The sequence below is a fragment of the Adelges cooleyi genome, unplaced genomic scaffold (assembly GCF_023614345.1).
Source record: "Adelges cooleyi isolate 19-005CV unplaced genomic scaffold, UGA_ACOO_1.1 ACOO_flye_CR_arks_rails_tigmint_CR_PRNA_9, whole genome shotgun sequence".
NCBI lineage: Eukaryota > Metazoa > Arthropoda > Insecta > Hemiptera > Adelgidae > Adelges > Adelges cooleyi.
The window spans coordinates 7,744,924-7,759,617 of record NW_026096579.1 but is presented as its reverse complement, the minus strand read 5'-3'; the positions used below and the strand labels follow the sequence as shown (position 1 = coordinate 7,759,617).

The 14,694-nt window shown below is 32.4% G+C and overlaps 2 protein-coding genes across 4 annotated transcripts; one reads left to right on the top strand and one right to left on the bottom strand.

Moving 5' to 3' along the window:
• Positions 1–206: 206 nt before the first annotated feature.
• Positions 207–6,092, bottom strand: LOC126846808 (UDP-glucosyltransferase 2-like). The gene is made up of 6 exons (XM_050586608.1): positions 5,914–6,092; positions 4,480–4,734; positions 3,828–4,385; positions 2,815–3,040; positions 2,474–2,693; positions 207–1,845 (listed from the first exon to the last, which is right to left on the bottom strand). The coding sequence occupies exons 2-6, from the start codon at positions 4,726–4,728 to the stop codon at positions 1,572–1,574; spliced, it is 1,527 nt and encodes a 508-aa protein (XP_050442565.1). The 5' UTR covers positions 4,729–4,734; positions 5,914–6,092; the 3' UTR covers positions 207–1,571.
• A 413-nt stretch (positions 6,093–6,505) lies between these two features.
• Positions 6,506–11,731, top strand: LOC126846360 (UDP-glucosyltransferase 2-like). Of its 3 annotated transcripts, XM_050585698.1 has the most exons (8): positions 6,506–6,616; positions 7,899–8,069; positions 8,995–9,066; positions 9,127–9,514; positions 9,688–10,126; positions 10,610–10,832; positions 11,011–11,233; positions 11,319–11,731. In XM_050585698.1, the coding sequence occupies exons 3-8, from the start codon at positions 9,054–9,056 to the stop codon at positions 11,593–11,595; spliced, it is 1,563 nt and encodes a 520-aa protein (XP_050441655.1). In that variant the 5' UTR covers positions 6,506–6,616; positions 7,899–8,069; positions 8,995–9,053; the 3' UTR covers positions 11,596–11,731. The 3 variants fall into 3 exon arrangements, with proteins under 3 accessions (XP_050441655.1, XP_050441654.1, XP_050441657.1); XM_050585697.1 differs by lacking the exon at positions 6,506–6,616 and having other exon boundaries at positions 7,826–8,069; XM_050585700.1 differs by lacking the exons at positions 6,506–6,616; positions 8,995–9,066 and having other exon boundaries at positions 7,826–8,069; positions 9,117–9,514.
• The last annotated feature ends 2,963 nt before the right edge of the window (positions 11,732–14,694 follow it).

The window sequence follows — 14,694 nt, the reverse complement described above, 5'->3', positions numbered from 1 at the left end:
AACAATATCTTCTCAGTATTTTTATACATTAACTAATTAATAGAAAAAATAGATTGTAAAATATTTTATATTGGTACAAGAAATAGACATAACTTTGTAATAAAAAAGTCATAATACAAATGATATATATATATATATATATCAATGTCCAGTTACAATTTGAATGGGTGTTGAAAACACAGTTTTCCTTGGTTCTTATTTTCATCTTGACAGGAATTTGTGCCTGAAATTTCAACCTATAGTAGCTTATTCAAATGAGAATATATCAGATCCCAAGGTCGACTCCAAGTATTTCTTCATGATTTGATTTTTCATTCAAAAATACAGAAAAACATTTTTGAAAACTAATAGACGTTTTTACAACTAAAAAAAAACAATACACTAAAGATAAAATATGACACTCGAAAATCTATCATTTTTTGTGATAACATTTTTGTTATCAATGTTATCAATGGGCTGTAACTTGGTAAAGGCAATTTTCAATAAGAAATCCAAAGAAACGATATTTAGATGTCATATTTTAGCTTTAAGAATTTGAGTTGAGCTAGGGATCTGATATAATATATATCTGGTATAATATGGTTTAGTTTTCTAAGATTTCCAAGTAAAAAATAACACATTTTTTTCATTATTTTTCGTTGTGCTGCGAATTGGAATTCGAAACAAAAAAGGTACAGGTATTACAATATAATTGTGATGCCGAGGTTGGAATTCCGAACTTTCTTGGAATACGGTTATTATTTTTTATAATTTATACTTCCATCGCATTTTTATTCAAATTAAATGTAATTTCTGTACATCAGTTTAGGTATTCGGGCGGCGTTATTATTCTAGGAATTTTCCTAAAGAAAGGCCGCACGCGAAAGACATGCGACTATACGAACCGGCCTTTCGCAGGAATTCTTCAAACACGGGTTCAATTTGAATTCCATTTAATCTGCACAGCTACGTTATATTAGTGTTGGGTAGTACCCTATTTAGACTTAATATAATTCTACAATATGCACGTCAATCAGCTACAGTTTCACATCACACAATACACAGTCAACAATAATAATTATAGCTGCTGTTAATACAGTCGAGTCCTTTTTTAATGAAAATTTTCGTTCTATACACGCGCGCGCGTTAAACGTTATTTTATAGAATAAATTAAAGCGATTATTAATTAGAAAATATTAAAAACCTTCGGATTTACTGCAAAAACATCACAATAAAGCACGGTATGATAATAATGATTAAAACAGACGCCCGACATTAATTAAAGCTGAAAATTACATTTACATACATTTTGTAATCGACTTCGATAATAATTGTTTATAATAAACAACAACAAACATTTTATAGCCGATTAACATAATCGTGCAGGTACAATGATGGAAAAAATGAAAAATGAAAAAATTAAGAACACTTTAAATTGCCTACACACAGCCCCTTAAGTTTAATATTAACCGCACAACGTTTAAGGAGCGAGATGTAGTTTTAAAATATTGTATTGTTAAATAAGTACCTACCGATCGTGTTTTTCACACGATACCATTAATTATTACAATAATTATAGCCGGTGTTTGTTTTCATTCGTTTTTGTACTTCAATAAAAATGAACTTTTTTTGAAAAACATAAAAACGCTATAGAAGAAATACGATAGCGACAAAATGGCGACGGCGGCCAATCCCATGAAATCTAACATGAAATACTGCATCCATGGCGTATCGACCGCGTGTGACTTGAGATGGTGCGCACCGCCATGTCTCAACACATATTCCATCCAGTAAACGACCAAATCTTGAGGACTCGAAGGTCGGTCATGGAATCTCCGAGACAGTTGTACGGCATTTTCTTTAAATCTAAATGTCAAACGTACAAAACACTATAGTTGATACGACAAAATATTATGACATCTGTCAAATCATAAGATCAAAATTACACAGGATTCGGATATCATAAAGGTGATTTTAAATACTATATTAAATCAATGGTTATATACGAATAGCAATTATTATCATGATAACAGCGTACCACAGAGCTGTAGATTGGCATTCGGTCATAGGTTCCCAAAATATGATAACAAGTTACCACTTTGGTAACGACGGTAAAGATTTTCTGATGGAGGCCGCCATCTTCTCATTTATTATAATATTCATAATCATTTATTATAGCTACACACAATTAATAATATTATGTATAGATATAACGTTATACTTTTATTGATAAATCGTTTAAAGTTTTCATTCTGGTTATTCTGTACCAACTTAACCATAAAAGAGGTAACCATACACTGAACACGTTCTAACCGCTATGGTAGTCCATGTTTTATTTATATTCGGGTTTCTTTAGATAAGCGCGACAAGCAGCCAGTTTTTTTTAGGAAATTATGTGATATCCACAGCCAAGGATTGATAATTATATCCTATTTTTTATTTGTTTTGTCCAGCTTATATAACATTACGGTTAATACTAGATTGTGTATATTACTTTTGGTCGCTAATAATTCGTTTGATCTTATGTACGAAATCCTCTTTTGTGAAGTTACTATAGTCGACATAAAGACCAGATCCCCAATACTCGAACAGCTTCAAATTCCTTGGCTGGTCAAAATACAACGGGAAACCCAACACGGGAACGCCCGCGCTAATCGCTTCGATGGTGCCGGAATTACCTCCGTGAGTTATGAATAGTTTGACATTTGGATGACCTGAAATGTGAATAATTTACATTTATAATAAAACCGTTTTAACCAATGATAACTGGTCGGTATTATCAAAGCCAGCATTCAAAACCAATAATGGCTTAATAAATATTAAGTGCTTTCTTACGTATGACGTCGTACTGGGGAAACCATTTCTTAGTGAATACATTCTTTGGTTGTCCGTCCATCGGCTCGTCCGTTTCGAATTTCCACAAAATCGTCTGAGGCAATTCTGCAACTCCTTCTTTGATCGCATTCTGGATGTGTATTGGCATGTCTTGCATCCTGGTCACAGAGCCCAGGTTGAAGTATATGACTCCGTGCTCAGCATTATCGATTACTTTCTGGATATCCTACTAACAAAGACATGAAATGTTTAAGCAATATATTTTATTCAATTGCACTGAAGTTTGCCGCTTGAATACACTTATTTACCTTGGATTATAAATCCAGAGTCCAGGATAAAATGTAGGATCGCTTCGATAGCGTTGGTAGATAGGCAATTGTATGAACATGATTTAAGTTGGACGCACGAGCTTGATAAAAGGGTAGACTATCACAAAACAGAGTATAATAATCCATCAAGGTGGAGGTTACAAAAAAACGAATCATTAAGTATAGGATCAACAGTATGAGTACACGGTGTGAAGTAGGATGTTATGGCCAAATCTTAGTCGAGTCAGGACCAAGATAGTTTGACCAAGAATGGTATGACGGGGAAGTGAATGCGGCTTATTCCTGTATGAGAAATGTAGGAGTCTTGAAAAAAATGTCTCAAGAAATAGAGTAAAACCAGTTTAAAGTATCTAGATAAATAAACGGAAGTTAATTGATTGGAACGATTGAAACTGATTTAGATTTATATTGCAGGGCGAATAAATTGAATCGACGATACTGATAAGTTGAGGCGTAAGAAGGAAATGCTTTGAAGAGACAATTTAAGGATATTAGCTGTAACTGGAGTAGATACGTGGTGTATAGCAATGACGAAGATGATGTTTTGAGTGCTAAAAGCATTGACGATCATTGGTTGTGACTCATAAGACAAGAGTGTACCTAATCGAATCGCTGTAGCTTATCCACAACGGCTTGAATTTCAACAACATGGCAATAATTTTTAAGCTATTAACTATAACTTACTATGGGCAATGGCTTTTGCGGCTTCAAGTGTATGCCACCGACTTCCACAAAGTTGGTGGCCATCGGCTTATGCAGATCAAAACTGGAGTGGGTGTTCATGAAAACAATGGAAACGTTTCGTAGCAGGGCTTCGGCGTCCGGTTGGTCGTCGCCGAAATACTTGCGGCCCATCTGGGTTGCTCCCGAATCGATGTGCTTGAAGTATAGACTTATGGACGAATAGTCGACCAGACTCCAAAATCTCTGGAAGAATGTTTCCGGTTTGGGATAGGGTGAGTTCAGAGGAGTCAAGTACGACGGGATCGACGGGCTGTCGAAGTAGTCCTGGTACCAGGTGAGCATCTGGCTCGACATGATCGTCACCTGGGGTATGCCGAGATGGCTGGCCAAGTACAAATCACACCGCGATGCCAACAGTTCGGTTATCACAACGTCGAACCGTTTGCTTTGTAGCACTTGTCGGAATTCCGGTAGGTTGTATGTTGTTTCGCACGTGTGCTGTTGATTTTCGTTCAAGAACTTCAAGCAAGCTGTCGGAGGCTTAAACACTCCGATCACCTAAGCAAAAAACCGTACACTTGAAGTATAATATGCCCTTAAAATGTATTATAGTCAACCAAATTTGTTTACAATGAGTAAGCATCTTTCTAACCTTATCCCAAGGTTGGGCTATAGCAAATGGTACATATTTAGATATGTCGACATGCGTGTAGTTTTCATGAGGAGTCTTTCTCGGGAAAGGAGACACAACAGTAATTTTATGACCTCGAGCCACAAGCGCTTCGAGTACAGAGCTCATCACGTTCCAATGGCTGGCTGCTGCTATTGGGCTTACAGCTAATATTTCAGCGGCGTTCAATCTGCTAATCAATCCGAACAGAAGCCAATATATCCGTGTCATGTTTGCCTGTTGATAATAATAATAATAATAAATTACGTTTAAAAAGATACTCTAAATATATGGTTATGCTAAATTTCTACAAGGTATATGATACAAAATAAATTTAGCTAAAACAGCATAGTCCAATAGCAAAAACTAGTTAAACCTGTATAGCCATGTGTCTCGTTTTTTAAATTTTCCAATCATCGACCTGAGAACAGCCGACTTACTAGTTTCTTCCAATTTTACATCCTTTACCAATGAACTATAATATTTTTAAGGTGTAAACTTTTTCAACAGTCTCCCCAATGTATTTTCCTTCAGTTGAAAACACAACTGGTGTTGCTTTTAATGTCATAGTAGATAGCCATGCTAAAGGGCAAACTTTATCACTTCTGTTTTTTGAACCGTTAATGGGGTTACTTTATCTAGGATGTTAACAATCGCACACACCGATGGTAAAGAACACAGAAAGTGCGTTTTTAAAAATAATTTTACAGAAACCATAATCGAGAGTTTACAAAGCCAAATCATTTAGTACAGTCAATAATATACGTATAGTCATGTACATTCACCGCCTAATGCTTATGTTGCAGAAAATATGATTAAATTAAATGTAATTTTTTAATAATTAAAAAAAAAAAATGAGATAAATATGATAAGATAATTTATCAAGCGCGAGTGCTAATCTTTAGACAGTTTAATCAACAATGTTATTTATTATATCAATGATATGCTTTTAGCGTGTTAATTATATGTCATGTTCATAAAGTTAATTGAGTAAAATATATTATTAAAAAGATTTTCAATAAAAAAAAAACATTAAATAACCCCCATTTAATCAATTACTAGTAATTCATTATTGTTATCATATATAAAACACACACACTATTTTCGTTTTAAAACTACAAAGCGCTTGCACTTTTTTTTTTAGAACAGTTTAATCGGTTAAAAATTTGTATGAAACATTCTTTAGGTATCACAATCCTTTTCTCCTAGAAAGGGTGGAAATTTTTTTTTTTTACTTTCTTGAGCGCAGTTTTGGAGCACAAGGTTTGGAAATTAGACTGAAGGTACATCTACAGTGGAGCACTAACATCATGTAAATGATTACATAGATTATTTCCAAGCTTGGTTTAACAACGGTGTAAATCCGTTTATCGTCTTAAAATATATTATGTTTCACATGGTCAGTTTTATTCTTACCTTTTTTTACGTCAGTCTAACGTTATAGTATTATACAGAAATTTCAAAGTACATAAATGTTTTTTTTTTTTTTGCTTAAAAACTTAAAACACAAAAATCAACTTTCCTCGGTACGGTCGCACGTTGTTTTAAATACACACCACAATACTGCTTGGCATAATATAATATAATGATTGGCACTTGGCAAGCCGTAGAACTAGTAGTAGCAATGTGCACGCAACCGGTTTCATAGTGTTATCTCCCACTACAATCAATAGATTATCTATTTTTTTTTTCATATCTTATAGTTGCACTATATTTCTATTGTATTCCGTTTTCTTGAATCTTTTGCTAGTGTAACGTATCTGACAGGTCAAGCTACGATTAGGCAATAGACCAAAATTACCAGATAAAAGAACAATATTTATTTACAAAGGTCCAACGCCCAAAAATGAGCTGTTTATTAATTATTTAAATAAGAAATCTGTCTTAGACGAACGCGGTCGTTGAATTCGTTGGTTCCATAGTTTGAGAAACGTTTTTTAAAAAATATTAAATAGCATAAAGTTGTTTTTTTTTTTAATTAGGACGACAAATTATCATTTATTTAATATAGCTTGTACTTGATTTGATTGTAAGAATTGTACCAATTTGATTAGTAAGTTTATTAAGTCTTTAGGCACAAATCAAGTCCCAAATACGGACCGAACGATTATTTACTGAAGTATGTATTTTTTAAATATTATGATCAAGTTTTTATCTGGTCACGTTTAGGGTTTGACCTAAATAATTACTTAAAATTTCGTTTTTTTTTAAATGAAAAAAAATGAAATAAAAATAGTTTTCTAAAGTGCATGTTTTAGAGTAAAACCCAATAAGTCGATCATAACTTATTTTTTATAATTGAAAAATATTATAAACAAGGCAGACAAATTAAAAAAAAAAGTTATGGTTAATAAGTTAAGTTCAAGGTTGTACCTACATCTAAAATTGCCCATAAAATCATATATTTTATTAATATATAATTTTAACAAAACGTGTTCTCACAGAAATATATAAATTAATAAGACAACCTCATATAAAATAAGTAAGTAAGTAATAACAAAAATATCACATTATTTGTAGATTTAGCCTAAAGTATTTTTCAATAGTGCAACTCATAAAACATTTAAAAAAAATGACATATTAATAATACAGTTTTGATTAGTATTTAGATAAGTTATTAAAATGCGCAATTTTTGTCACACATTAATGTTTCTTATCTATAGTACCTAAACTGTATAGTGTATACTCAATTATGCTTAGTATATCTAGTTGTACATAACCATTGCGTTATACTTGGGTGCTTCTAGGTTTTGCTGGCTATAACGAAATTATATGGGTATTAAAAAAAACTCTTATTTATAACAATGCATAATTCTATAAAAAAAATATGTCTAAAATCGAGTTTTTTGCTTAACCTTTTTTATCTTACAGTGATAAAAATGTTTTATCAATAGACATGTCCAACGAGGTAGGTGATATTATTTGTATAGCTCGAATGTTGAGAAGTTATTGATTTTACAATGTTGTAATAAAAAAAAACTTATCTCGTGAACACTATAAGCTAACGCAGTTAAAATCTAAGACAATAAAAACTGTACCATCCTAAAATTGAAACAGAAGGAAAACAGTGAAAACAGTACAAACGAGGACAAAATAAATAAATAAACTTTAGCTACATTGACATTAAGTTAGGTTAAGCTTACTCATTTTGGCAATTCTTTACTAGATCATGTACCTACTTAAGTAAAACATTCGGAATGCAACACACTCAGTTAACAGCGCTGTCATTAATCCGATAGATATAAATACTCCAATAAAACATAATCATAACAATGTAAATAAATCAACTATTTAATTATATATATGACTTCATACTTTATATTGCCTTCATAACAGTTCAGTATTCACGATAAGGTATAAAAAAAATAACTCTTGTTCCTATCTTTTGTTAACTGTTTTAGTGGGCCATATTGATAGTAACCGACATGAAATACAAATCATCAGTACTTGTGCAGTGTATTTCTACAATAATTTCAACAATTTATTTAAAAAAAAAGTTTAAACCTTCGCACATGCATTCTATGTACGAAGTTATATCTAAAATCTGTAAAACATCACAACTCGAAATCTAAGTAAGTACACCTAGGTATTACATACTTTACTAGTTGTTATTTTTTTTGTATAAATATTAATTTAAATTCAGTTGTACCTACTAAAATAAAACAACAACACCCAAAAACAATCACTATCACTACTTATGGTATTGTATTGAATATTATTTCAAAAGCTGGACTTCAAAAGCTTTTTTTTTAAATTATTGCTTGATTTTAATGTTAAATATCTAAGTTATTGCAATCCATAACTTTTCAAGTACCTACTGTAATTAACATTTAAGCAGAGTTGGACATTATTCGAATAATTATTATTCAAAGAAAAAAAAACTTTAATTAAATGATTTATTCCGAGATTTTTGAATATTTTATTTTTCTTAGGCTAATTATTTTCATGTAACAATGTATAGCGATAAAATAGTTTAATCATCTCAAATAGTATCAAATAAAGAGATCATTCGAATAAATTATTAATTATTCGTTATTCGAATGAAAAATTCCCAGCTCTGCACATAAGTTATAAAAAATATAACTCATACAATATTATAGGTTTTCCTCTATAATGCAATTATTATGTTAGTGAGTAGTCAGTCATAACAAAATTGTTTTATCTTTGGGTCTACAAGTGTTGGATTGTCGAGTTTACACGTAAAAATTATCTTAAAAACTAATACTAAAATCTCTAAAACTAATGTTTACGGGCCATAAAAACCTCTTCAGAAATATAATTTGCCTGCCGACGACTTAAAACAACCGATTAGATCTTAATAATAATTTGACATAAATCACGAGTTTATACCTATCAATATAATTAATATTTTGTACGAATCAAGTAATCAAACGTTTCTAAAATATAATATTATCGTTTAAAATATTTTGTTAGTTATCTGTACATTTTTAAAACTTTAACGGTATGGTATAGTCTCATATTTTGTTATATTTTAAGATCAAGAATATTCTACTTGATCACCTGAAATCACTGGATCTAGTAAAAAAAAAGGATCAATGTCACTTTTTGGTAACAAAAAAGCACTACAAATCTGAATAATTATTCTTGTTAATATTTAGTATTGTAAAGGTACGAGAGCCGTGTCCAGTATGTGGTTGCTGGTTTTGTCTTTGCTGGTATTACCATTACAATACACACAAGCAGCTCAGATCTTGGCTCTGGTACCACTAGCAGCCAAAAGTCATTGGAACGTTTTGGATACAGTGCTGCAGACACTGGTAGCCCGTGGACACAATGTGACGGTTATAACGCCGTTTCTCAAAGGCAGGTCGATCGCCAATTACACCGAAGTGGACATTTCGCACACCTTACCGTCTGGTATTGCAATGCCTTGGGAAAACATAATGGGCGAATGCTCGGTAGCTAATAATCTTCCGTATTTGAATGGTCGTCATCGGTTCACGTGCGATATCGTATTTGGTCTCGATGAATTTTGGAACACCATAAGATCACACAAGTAAAGCATCAGCTCTAAAAAATTGTCCAAACAACTGTTATAATTTGCTAGTTCGTACTATGCCACAACTAAGCAAATTTGCACAAACCCAATTGAGGAATCCTAAATTTCGCGTCACAACTAGAATCATTAAAATTGTTAACGGATATGTTTTGTTTGTGTTTTTTTCTTAGGTTTGATTTGTTCATCACAGAGTTGTTGGCTTCGTCTTGCGATTCATACGTTTCTCATCATCTACAGATACCTCAAATTTTAGTAACTGCTAGTCATATGAACACGTGGTATCACGACACCTTTGCTAGTCACACGAACCCTGCATACGTGTCCACGTTCCATTCTGGGTTTGCCACGCCGTCGAACTTTGTCCAACGGTTCATGAATTTTTACGATTACTTGTATTCTCATTTAGTATATAAATGGGTAGACCGCGAGGCGACGAAAATCGGTCGCAAGTACTTTGGGCCAGACGTGCCGGACGCGGATACAGTGATGAAAAACACGTCGTTGGTGTTCATCAACGGCCATTTTACCGTGGACTTGCCTAAACCTGTTTTACCCAATTTCGTGGATATCGGAGGCATTCACTTGGTACCTCCCAAACCGCTGCCGCAAGTACGAATAATTGTGATGTTAATGTTGATAAGCCACCGAGAAGAGCATTGAAAGAGCAATAGATAGGGGGAAAATAGATGTAAACCTAGGTGTAGGTAAAGAATCTATAATGCCTAAAGAGTAAGTAAGTGGTAAATAGTGCTGAGAAATATTTGGAATCGGTTATGCAAGAAAATATGCATGGTTGGGTTATGCGACCAAAACGGTCAATTTAGGTGAATTTCTGATGTGCCTAGGCTAGAAAGAGTTAAGAGTGGTTATATCAGAGGAAGATTGGGAGGTGCACATCAATGACAGCGGAATGAAAGACAATAGACTGTAATGGTTGTGTAAATGCAAGAAAAATTAAACCAGAAGCGTGGAGTGAGAGTATTGCGGTAGGCTACTTATGCTTGTATGCCCAAGGTGAAAAACAATTTTATGAAACTAAACTGTAGGTAAAGTTTGTTCGCTCAACCTAACCGGTCAACGATATTTGTCTAGGATATTAAACAATTTATCGACGAATCTCCCAATGGCGTGATATACTTTACGTTTGGATCTACCGTTAAAATGGATACAGCTCCTTTGCACATACAAAAAGCTTTTGTCGAAGGATTGTCTGGAATCTCACACAGAGTATTGTGGAAATACGAGAGCGCTACTCTCGGACAATTACCGGACAATGTAATGATCAGGAAATGGTTTCCGCAAAGAGATATACTAAGTAAATATGATGATGAATAAGTCGAAAAATGTGTAAAGTTCAAACCTACTTGTTAATTGAAATATTGAGATCTTATTTTTGCATGGCTACCCCGTTTTTTTATTATTTTTTTTTCACACAAAATTGGTCTCCGGTTTTTGTTGTCATCTATACTATATTTTCCATACCGGCATTACAGATTACAGTAAAGTAGACTTGTTTATATCACACGGTGGAATGGCGGGTGTGTACGAAGCCATCGACAGTGGAATACCTGTGTTGGGCATACCGTTATTTTTCGACCAAAAACACAATATCGCCAACGTGGTGCATTGGGGCGCAGGTAAGATGTTGGACTACAACACGCTAACCAATGAGACACTGGTGGAAGCCATTAACGAAATGATCTACAATAGGGCTAAGTAAGTATATTATTGATTTAAATAATCAAGACTTCTACTTTAGCTTCTATTTGTATCTAGTTTATGTTAATAAATATGTTCATAGGTACAGGAAAAATGCCATGGAACTGTCTAAAAGATTTAAGGACCGACCAAGGACGCCAAAACAAGAGATAGTATATTGGACTGAGTATGTAATCAAACATAAAGGAGCTCATCATTTGAAATCTGCCGCGTTGAAGTTGAATAGATTTCAATATTTTCTGTTGGATATCATTTTTTTACTTTTCTTTGCCTTAACAACAATTGCGTTGTTTGTTTATATCGCTACGAAAAGTATTACTCATAAACTAAGTACATTATCAAAGCACAAACGCGAATAAATTAATAGTTTTCCTATTTTCCATTATCATAATTGTATCGTTATGTTATCAACGTTTTTTTCTTAACATTTAGATTATTAGTATTACATTGTATATTACTCTTCATTAGTTATAGGCTTTATTCGTTGTTTTTTTAAATTATATAAACATGCTACATCCAATCAAGCCCTTTTTACAATATTCAGTATATTATAATCACAATACACATTGACAACACAACAAATATCAAAAACCTTTTCCCTCAGAAGAAGAAAGATTAAGGAAAGGCCTAAATAAAAGAGGTAGATTACACTATGTTTCTCCTAGGTGTGAATTAATCAAGCAGTCAACAGGTATCGAACAAATAGTTCCATTATGTTTTGTCTACACATACCTAGCTGGTGTATGCTAATTATGAAAACACTAGCATTTTGCCATTCGAAGTAACTAGGTCGAATCTTATTGATCGGTTCCGAGATCCACGTGGTTCTCCGGCTGATTTTTTTAACGTGTCGGCGTTAAGTCTCTAGAGAAATCACACATGGGTACCTAACGACCAAAATGGCCAACAATTAGCGGTTTTAATGTGCAATATCAACCGCTAAAACTCATATTTTTTAATATGAACGAAGGACGTGACATTGTCACACTAAACTATAGGCGTATTATTACAGCTGAAAAACGCAATATAGCTTACAATAGGTTAAGCCACTACGAATTTAAACGATTCTTTCCTCAATTTTATTTGTAACTTAGTATTTTCAAAATAAATACTGTTGACAGTAAAAAAATACTATTATAACCTAAGCACAATAGTTAAGAGGACGCTACCCACCCGTAATTTATCCGCAAAAAATGGCTTTGCGGGGGACAAGAATGTGAAGGCGGTATTTACAGTAGCCGTATACAATTTTTACAATGGATAGAGAAGAACTTTATTTACGGGGTAGCGATTTTAGTTTTTTGATAACTTAATCACAATTAAAATTATTTCTTCGTGAAGATTCTATTTTTTTTTCAATTTTCATTTGCTTATAAAAAAAATATTAAGTATAGATATCAAACAAATAAAATCGCTACCCCGTAGATAAAGTTCTTCTCTATACATTGTGAAAATTTGGTAAATCTACTGTTAATACTGCCCTCACATTCTTGTCCCGCGCAAAGCAGTTTTGATGGGGAAAAAATTGTAATTTATCCTATAGAAGTGACTGTGATAGTCTGACGAAAATATGGCAATCAATAAAGTATCCTCATTACTGTATTAATAAGTATATAATATAGTTCAAACTCTAATTTAAGATTTTTCGAAAAATTGCCTATACTTTACTCCTTAGAAATGGCCTGGGTAGCGTCCTCTTAAGGGGATTCGATACTGACCATTTTTAAGGAGTTTTGTATAGGCAATATTTAAGAAAAAAGTGATTTAAATAAAATTCGACCATGTCAATTAATTTAACGGTTAAACTTTGTATAAACTTCATGGTATTATTTTTAATTGAATTCATTTTTACTATGAGTAAAAGCCTATAGTTAATATAATAGTACATTTTTTGTCCATCGCACAGACCGAACCAGTGATCCGATTAGTAATCTGAAAACAGATTTGAATTCGTTATGAAGTTTACTTGGTATCCTACGAGGTACTTTTTTGGTATATTTTTCTTACTATGAATAAGAAACATTTGAACATTCAAACTTCAAATTTGGAAAGGGTTAAAATTCAAAATTGAAAAAAGTGCCTCGTAAGATCTTAAGTAAACTTCATGACAAATTCAAATTTGTTTTTTATCGGAATACTGGTTCAGCCTGTGCGATGGACAAAAAATAATGTGTTTTTGACTGAAAAAACGGCCGGTATCGAATCCCCTTAAGAGGGTGTCAGCGCAGCCCATTTTAAGGAGTAAAGTTTTTTACCTCAAAATCTTAAACTGTGATGTGTAATTATTAACTCAGTAGTTAGGACTTTTTTTGGTAGTTAAATTATTTTTCAGCATCCGTGACAGCGATTTAGAAACATTTTTCCGTGAAAACTTAGTTTTTTAGTTCCAAAAAAACGGCTTACTGAGTGACTTTAGAGCAGTGGTTCCCAACTATTTTTTTTTTGTGAGCTATACCAATAAATTTTACAAAACAACTATATATTATACAACCAATGATTTATTTTTTTTCGTCGTAATTTTAAAAATAACATATAAATCAACTTACGTCTTACAAATTAATCGTGCAAATTAAACTTTGTACCTATCAATATTAGATAAGCTGAGAAGTGCGAAGATCATTACAAAATACCCGTAGAATAGCGACCGTGCAAAAATTAATGTACCTATTGTTTTTAATACATTTTACTGATTGTAAAATAGTATAATTTTAACAACAAAATTCTCGTTATTTCATCGTTATTATATTCCCCCCGGTTGCTGTTTTAGAGCAAAAAAACTTATAATCAAAATTAAAGAAAACAGCATTATTGAAGGCACCTCGAAGGCCTTTTTTCGTTATTTTAAATAGGATGTTCTTTAATTGTTTGTTTTTTAAATAATACAATTTGTGTCAATTTTAAACACTGCAACTTCTAAAAAATGAGTTTTTCAAAAAAAAGGCTTCGAGATGCCTTTAAAAATATTGTTTTCTTTAAATAATCTAATGGGTATTTTTGCATTAACATCAATTAAGAACCACTAATTTTCAATTAAAGTTAACATGTTATAGTGCCGGTGAATCACTGCGCTGACATCCTATTAAGGGTTTGTTTAAATATTTTATTATTCTATAATATACAACCATAAGTGTTGTTTAAGTTTTTCCTAAACTAACTATAGTTGTTTATACACGGTTGTATAACCAGTTTATTCAATTTGAAATGATTTAAATATTCAATATAATAAATAAACGAAAGGTTATCTTTTATCATTGTAGTGTTGTTTTTTTTTATTATTGTGGTGAGTTTTTTATCCACACTTGAATTACTTACTGTTTGTTAAAACAAATAATAAATTAAACATAATTTGTATGAAAATATATAATTAATTGAAATATTTTATCTGTGCCAAAAGGGCAACTGTTTATTGTTATTATTGAATTATTGAGATATTATTTTATTATTTATTATGGATTATT

What these genes read in the sequence shown, in the direction of transcription:
- LOC126846808 (XM_050586608.1), bottom strand. Translation starts at nt 4,728, where the DNA reads ATGACACGGATATATTGGCTTCTGTTCGGATTGATTAGCAGATTGAAC. An exon ending in TAGCCCAACCTTGGGATAAG is followed by an intron (nt 4,386 to 4,479) that starts GTTAGAAAGATG and finishes TTTTTTGCTTAG; the next exon opens with GTGATCGGAGTGTTTAAGCC. An exon ending in CGCAAAAGCCATTGCCCATA is followed by an intron (nt 3,041 to 3,827) that starts GTAAGTTATAGT and finishes CTTTGTTAGTAG; the next exon opens with GATATCCAGAAAGTAATCGA.
- LOC126846360 (XM_050585698.1), top strand. An exon ending in AACACCATAAGATCACACAA is followed by an intron (nt 9,515 to 9,687) that starts GTAAAGCATCAG and finishes TTTTTTTCTTAG; the next exon opens with GTTTGATTTGTTCATCACAG. An exon ending in CTCCCAAACCGCTGCCGCAA is followed by an intron (nt 10,127 to 10,609) that starts GTACGAATAATT and finishes ATATTTGTCTAG; the next exon opens with GATATTAAACAATTTATCGA.